The 7,102-nt window shown below is 46.5% G+C and overlaps 1 protein-coding gene and 1 non-coding gene across 2 annotated transcripts in view; both read left to right on the forward strand.

Annotated features, from left to right (window-relative positions):
* Parp6 (poly(ADP-ribose) polymerase family member 6) overlaps positions 1-7,102 on the forward strand; it is a 42,641-nt gene that overhangs the window by 7,411 nt on the left and 28,128 nt on the right. Inside the window, exons 5-12 of the mRNA XM_023712633.1 lie at positions 170-264; positions 640-700; positions 914-1,004; positions 1,772-1,838; positions 3,014-3,163; positions 4,237-4,387; positions 5,007-5,060; positions 6,838-6,903. Of these exons, the coding sequence (XP_023568401.1) occupies positions 170-264; positions 640-700; positions 914-1,004; positions 1,772-1,838; positions 3,014-3,163; positions 4,237-4,387; positions 5,007-5,060; positions 6,838-6,903 (735 nt within the window). The remainder of the gene's footprint in view (positions 1-169; positions 265-639; positions 701-913; positions 1,005-1,771; positions 1,839-3,013; positions 3,164-4,236; positions 4,388-5,006; positions 5,061-6,837; positions 6,904-7,102) is intronic.
* On the forward strand, positions 6,889-6,990 carry LOC111816097. Its single transcript, XR_002820605.1, has one exon. It is a non-coding gene; the product is annotated as a U6 spliceosomal RNA (small nuclear RNA).

The raw sequence follows: 7,102 nt of genomic DNA on the forward strand, positions 1-7,102 counted from the left end.
TTTTGCTTCGAATGCCTTCAGGGCAGGTTTGGCAGGCTTGAGTTGTGGGGATCGAACCACAGCAACCTGAGCCTGACTGCTTTGTTGAAGCATCCGCTTAAATAACTGAGCTAAGGGGCAGGCCCCCTTTTCCCACCTCTTGCCGTCACCTCTTTTTCTGCTCTCTCAGGGGAGCTGTGCAGCTGATCTGTACCGACACCCACAGCTTGACGCAGACATCGAAGCCGTGAAGGAGGTCTACAGTGAGAACTCTGTGTCCATCAGGTGGGATTCCACTCCAGGCACAGCAGGGGAGCCTGCCTCGTCTTTCTGTGTTATTAAAGTACTAGGCATTTTTCCTTTTTATGGGGTGTTGGGGGGTAAATGAGGAAGTTAATGATAGAAGTTGCTTGGCATGGACGTTCCCTGTTATCCTAAACCCTTGTATGCCAACAATTTCACCTTCAAGGTAAGAGGCCCTCTGCCCCAAGGGGGCCCTGATCATGAGGGGTTTGGGCTTGGACCTGGGACCCTAAACACAGAACCACCTTCCACTCTTCCCTCTCCCTGTCGCCAGGCTCCGTTCTCCCTCTGTCCTTAGTCTCTGTGCCTGCCTTTGTGCCTCACTGAGGCTCATCTGTGTTGCCTCTATCTCTGTAGAGAATATGGAACTATCGACGACGTGGACATTGACCTCCACATCAACATCAGCTTCCTCGATGTGAGTGGTGCTAGCAGCTGCCAACAGCATGTCTGTGTGGCCTTGTGGGTTGTCATGTAGGCCGGGAGTACTGTTTGGAGATGTATTCATCTCTGTCTTTCCTAGACTATCAGCAGACAGTGGTGTGTGCAGGACAGTGCGTGAGTGTGTCACGGGGGAACTTCAAGTCCATTCTTTGTTGTAAACTGGAAACTCTTTCCTTCGTTCTTTTAGGAGGAAGTATCTACAGCCTGGAAGGTCCTCCGGACAGAACCTATTGTGTTAAGGCTGAGATTTTCTCTCTCCCAGTACCTTGATGGACCAGGTAAAGCTGGAACTTCAGGCAAGCGGGTACTCTTGAGTATGGTCTTAATTGTGAAAAGTAGGGGCCAGCGATACAGCTCAGGGTGTAGTGCCTGCCTGGCAGGTGAGGAAAAAGATCAAGAAGTAGGAATAAGGTCCCGGTGGGTGGGGGATACAGCTTGGAGGCATAAGCGCCTGCCTGGAATAAGTGCCTTGCTCTCGGCCATCTACAGGCTGCTGGTAGAGGTGCTTTCAGTTTTCTGTGTTTTTTTTTCTCAGAACTGGGGATTGAACTCAGGCCCTTGTGCTTGCTAGGCAAGCGCTTATTCTACTGAGCCATCTCCCCAGCCCCAGTTTTCTGTGTTTTTGTCTTCACTCACCTGATAGCTATCCCCTAAAGGCCTTCTTGGTTAATCAAATTGTTTTCTCTGGTTCTGAATAAATCAGTTATATCCCCTCCCTCAGCTTCCTATTGAGGATTTTGAAATTGATTAGACATTTCAGAATCCACCTTCCGCCTCAGAAGATTTTCCCCCACTACCATTACTGTTCAGTATCCAGCTGATACAGCTTTAAGAATTGAAGGCAGTGATTCCAGTAGACCATTATTTTGGGTTTGTGGGTTTTTTTTTGGGGGGGGGGCAGGACCGGGGTTGAACTCCAGCTATTGCGCTTGCCAGGCAAGCGCTTATTCTACTGAGCCATCTCCTCGGCCCCTTAGACCATTGTTTTGGACATGCAGGAGGATAGGGATATGTCTATGCAAATAATTTTTTCTTTTCTTTACAGAACCATCAATTGAGGTTTTCCAGCCATCGAATAAGGAAGGGTTTGGACTGGGTCTTCAATTGAAAAAGTAAGAACTTTGATTTTTCTGATCTTGGACCTGTGAGGGAAAGAGAGATGGTTGCATGTGTTAATCAGCTTTGCGTTACAATACAGAAAATACTTGAGATCTTCGTCTTAAAAGGAGGGAAGGTCTTTGTGGCTCACCGTTTCAGAGGTTTTAGTTCCTGGTCATGTGCCCTGGTGTTTGGGCTGTGGCAGCACTGCCATCATGGCAGCAGCACGTGGTGGAAGAAGTGTTTCCTTTGTGGATCTTGGGAAGCAAAAAAAAAAAAAAAAAAGTGAAAAGAAAGGGAGAGGCTGGAGTCTCCTTCAGGTCCATACCCCCTGTGACTTCCTCCTTTAAGCAAGGGTGCTTTGACCTCCCAGTATCCCTGCAGATGGGGACCAGACCTTCATAGATGGGCGATCTTCAGGACCCAGGCTATAGCAGGGCATGTGGATGGACAGATTGAGCCTTGAATGGAGTGTTTCCTTCCAAAGCTGTCACGGTGAAGCAGTTGATAAGGATGTAGATGAACAGCATAGAATAATGATTGAACCAATCAAGGACGAGGGAAAGGACGGATGAGTCCGGTTAGGAGTTAGAAGCCATAAATCGAGGAAAGAAATTTTTCTCCCAACAGTGTTAGTACTTGTCTTGTCTTTTTCTTCTCTAGTCCCAAAGCAGCGTGTGATACTCATCTTCATCCCACCACCTCTGCTCTCCTCAGTGTAGTCATCCCTCACAGTAAAGACAGACCCTGACTTAGAAATGAGTTCGGTTCCAGGATAGTTGTTCATAAGTTGGATTCTATCGTAGGCTGACATGTGAGTCTACATGATCCACCTGTGGAAGCTCTCAACTCCAGTGTTCATCAGTCGGGGGCCTAACTTTGTCAGACTCTGTAGCTTTTAAAGCCTTACTATGAGGTCTGCCTTTAAGGGCGAAGTATGTCAGAATTGTTCAGGCTGTTGGCAAGGTAATGAGAGTGTGTGTTTCCTTCCTGTGATATAAAAGGCACTTTAGGATGGTCCATTTCTGTCTGACCAGGTCTAACCAGGGAAGTATGCAGACACACTCCCCCATAATTAGCTTTGTTGTTCTTGGGTCTGAGTTTTAGGTTAGTTGCTTCTCTTGGTCCTTATTTCTTGGCCTCCTCCTCTGCCTGATGGTGTCTACGCCTGTTTTATGTGATCCCTCAGGATCCTGGGTATGTTCACATCCCAACAATGGAAACACCTAAGCAACGATTTCTTGAAGACCCAGCAGGAAAAGCGGCACAGTTGGTTCAAGGCAAGTGGTACCATCAAGAAGTTTCGAGCTGGCCTCAGCATCTTCTCACCCATCCCCAAGTAAGTGCTTCTCGAGAGCCAGTCTTTTCTATTCAGCTCAGTTTTGCCACAACCCCATACCCACCTTCTGGAGTACCTCATTTAATCTCCATCTTTTTCCTGGATCCTTTAAATTCTGTCCTTTGACTATGAACGTCATTCATGTGGTCCTCTCTCCCTTTTGTGTCCTCCTTCTCCTGACTGACTGTTCACATCTCATCCTTTATGTAAAGCACAATCATGCCTGGCTTGTGTGTGTTGGAGGCAGTTGTGCAGGTCCTCCCACCTTTCGTTTCTTTGGCTCTCATCCTTATTCCCTGTCCTAAGAAGGCAGAGGCAGTCCAGGCACCAACTCCTTGCTTTTGTACAAGAGTACATTGGTTTATTGGGTAGGTTCCAGAAATAAATATTGCTCCATTCTTTGATCACTCTCTAGTACCGTCTGAGCTTCTCCAGCACAGATGAAAACCTAGGTTTGTAGTGTCACAAGCACCATTATTGTCACATAGTTGATGGTCATCTTATGGGTACAGCTCCTTCTCTCCTTCTGCAGTGTTTAGCACTCTGAGTGTTTAGCGCTCAATTCGTTTTTTTTCACAACAAAATAAATGAGACAGACATCCGCCAAGCATATGTTCTGTCATTCAGGACTCCAACCTGAGCCATAACGTGAGCTCAGGGCCAGCCTGAACTGCAAGACTCTATCTCAGAAAAGAACTCCCCCTGCAAAAAAAGAGAAAAAGACGCACATCCTCACCAAGGGATCGTTCCATACCTGGCTTCAATGCCGTAATCACTTAGGCTCTACCATTATCCTCTCTCATTGTCCTAGGCTGGGGAACATTCAGATGGTGATAGAAAAATCAGTGCAGTTACATTGTTTTCTTGACAGTTTAAAGTCTTACAGAACTTAAATCAGTGCAGTTACATTGTTTTCTTGACAGTTTAAAGTCTTACAGAACTTTCCTCTGACTGGAGTTTGTCTTTGACTTAGATTTTAGGCCTAGGACTTACTACGCTAACCTTGAATCGCCTTGTGGACGTGCACTGAATCCCTAATTTCATAGCTTTTTCCTTTTGTTCTCTCTCCCCAGGTCTCCCAGTTTCCCTATCATTCAGGACTCTATGCTAAAGGGCAAACTGGGTGTGCCGGAGCTTCGAGTTGGGCGCCTCATGAACCGTTCCATCTCGTGCACCATGAAGAACCCCAAAGTAGAGGTGTTCGGCTACCCTCCCAGCCCCCAGGCAGGTCTCCTGTGCCCCCAGCACGCGGGCCTCCCTCCCCCAGCACGGACCTCTCCTTTGGTACATGGGCTGGGGAGGGTTTGACTTGGGCACCAGGAGGAGGGAGTGGAAATGTGGGAGCTTAGCTTTCGAGGAGGGGTGGGGGTGGGGGTTGTCTGCCCATTGCAGATCATTCCTGGACATGTGAACTAAGTGGTTAGAATGGAACATGTTTTTTAATATTTGAAAGTGTATTTCTCAGTGTCACTTTTGGGTTTTTTCCGGAACTGGGGATTGGAAAGTGTATTTCTCAACTGACAGGCTTTCTGATAGTAGGCATCAAATCAGAGTCTGGAGATGGGTGTCCTAGAGAAACTCTGATTTCACTAGGTTTTGCCTAGAGCTTGATAGTCAGCTGGTGGGCGAAGCTAGCCCATCCTTTAAGAAGGTTAAGGACAAGTGAGCGCTGGTCCAGAGTCTGACACAGTGTGTGGAAAGCTTCATTCCTGATCTGGGATTCCTTGGGCTGGTTTCAGCTAGGGCTTTGCTAGTTGTGGAGAATCCTAAGTGGTGTGTGGGGGGGGATCTGTTTGGGCCTCGGCTCCGTGGGAGGCTCATGCGGCTTGTCTATGTTCACCAGGTCAGTGGTCACTGCAAGAACATCCCCACCTTGGAGTATGGATTCCTTGTCCAGGTAAGCAAGTCCTTGGCTTCACTCCCAGGCGCCTCCTGTGGTCTGGCCCGACTCGTCCCCTGAGATTGCCCAGCTTCTAACTCACTTTGCTCACAGAACTGTGCTGGGTGCAGAGTGGACAGGAGAGCAGAAAGCACATTCCATTCCTGAGACACTGTAGTGTCAGGAGAGCACGACAGGCCACTTAGGGTCATGGCACATGAGGCACCGTGGGGGTTGAGCATGTGGTGGCCAGACGAGAGTGGGGTTCGTACTCGTCTCCAGACAAGAGTGGGGTCCCGAGCGTCGCTTACCCAAGCTGTCTCAGTTTTCCTCACAGGCTGCTGTCAGTGCTTATCTACTGCTGCTCATTGCTTCTCTTTCCAGCCACTTTATTTCTGTGATAGCCCCTACTGTATTACTTCCGCCCTGCTGTTCCTGCCACCGGCTTCCTCCCTGGTCTGCTCCGTGCTGTCAAGGCTCTGCTGTTGCCTTTTCTGTAAAATCTCTGCCACACTCCAGCTGGACTGGCTGGATGTGACCTCTCCTTCTCTGACCTTGTGTGATTCTTTTTGTTTAGGTAGAACCTATGTGTCACATGCCACGTGGTGTGTTTGTATACATGCCACATCTCCATTTGGAGTTTGCATCTGAGAGCATAAAACATAACCTTTTATGTATTCCATAGTCAAGACCTTCCACAGAACTGAATACGTAGTAAGCATTTAGTAAATCTGCATTAAATGAATTAATTATATTAGCTCAAGAGCTTGTGAAATGGAAACAGCCTGACTTGAGTATCAAATCCCAGTTAAGGTGGTGTCAAAACAACTCTTCTGGATATTGTTGTATGAACGCTGGATTTGTGCCATCTTCCCAGCACAGAATTGTGTCTAGTTTTGACAAGTGTGCTGGCTAATAGTTCTAGGGGCTTTAAGTGTCTCATCCCTGTCTCCCCACCCTATCTGACCTTGGACTGAGTACTGGCCTATCCTGAAGGGATGTTCTGTAATTACTATAGCTGTGGTCATAGTTTGCTTAGCATCTGTTTATATTTATAAAATACCTTTATGACCATAATCTTATTTTTTGCAAAACCTCTAAGGTATAAATCATGTCTTACTTTATAAATGAAGGAGCCAAAGGGTAGTAGAATTGATTTGCCTACAGTTATATTTGGAACTAAATAGTAGAGGTGGAATATTAACCTAGACTTCTTGTTGTTCTGGGTTTTTTGAGACAGGGTCTCACTATACAGTTAAGGCTGTCCTTGACCTCATGTTGTAGCTCAGGCTGGCCTTGAACTTGAAGTGATCCTCTTGCCTCAGTCTCCTGAGTGCTGGGATTAGAGGTGTACACCACCACACTGGCTTTAACCCCAGATTTCTAAGGCAAGGCCATAGCTCCCTTATTTTTCTCATACTATACAGATTGCAGGGGCCGGGGAAATGGCTCAGTGGAATAAGCGCTTCCCTGGCAAGTGCATGGGCCTGAGTTCAATCCCTGGTTCCGCCAAAAAAAAGAAAGAAACAGATTGCATAGCTATTAATTTAAGACATTGATACGGGGCCCAGGAGATAGCTCAGCATCATGAGCATCAGCCTAGCAAATGCAAGGTCCTGAGTCAGGTCCCTGGTACCAAAAAAAAAAAGACATTAATGCACATTATTACATTAATACACACGTTAATTTAATCCTGTACAGGGCTCAAGAGTAATAGATCCTGCCTTAGGCAGGAGGCAAGAAGAAAAGAGGGTAGGTAGAAAAGAAGTTTAAATTATTTCCTGTGCTTCAACAGCAAATACTTCCTATCGGTGTGCTTGTGTTTCAAAAGATACAGAATCTCTGCTTGCTTTGGAAGCACGTATATTAAAATTGGAATAATACAGAGAAGATTTGTATGGCCCTGCACAAGGATGACATGCAAATTCATGAAACATTCCATTTTTTTTGTGCTAGCACCGATTGGAGAAATTGTAATGCCTATATCTTGTACTGTAAATAACTACTTTAAAGATAAGAATATGCAGTGTATTAGCTATTGTTATTTCCCTGTTATTTTA

The sequence above is a fragment of the Octodon degus genome, unplaced genomic scaffold (genome assembly GCF_000260255.1).
Source record: "Octodon degus isolate 3935 unplaced genomic scaffold, OctDeg1.0 scaffold00026, whole genome shotgun sequence".
NCBI lineage: Eukaryota > Metazoa > Chordata > Mammalia > Rodentia > Octodontidae > Octodon > Octodon degus.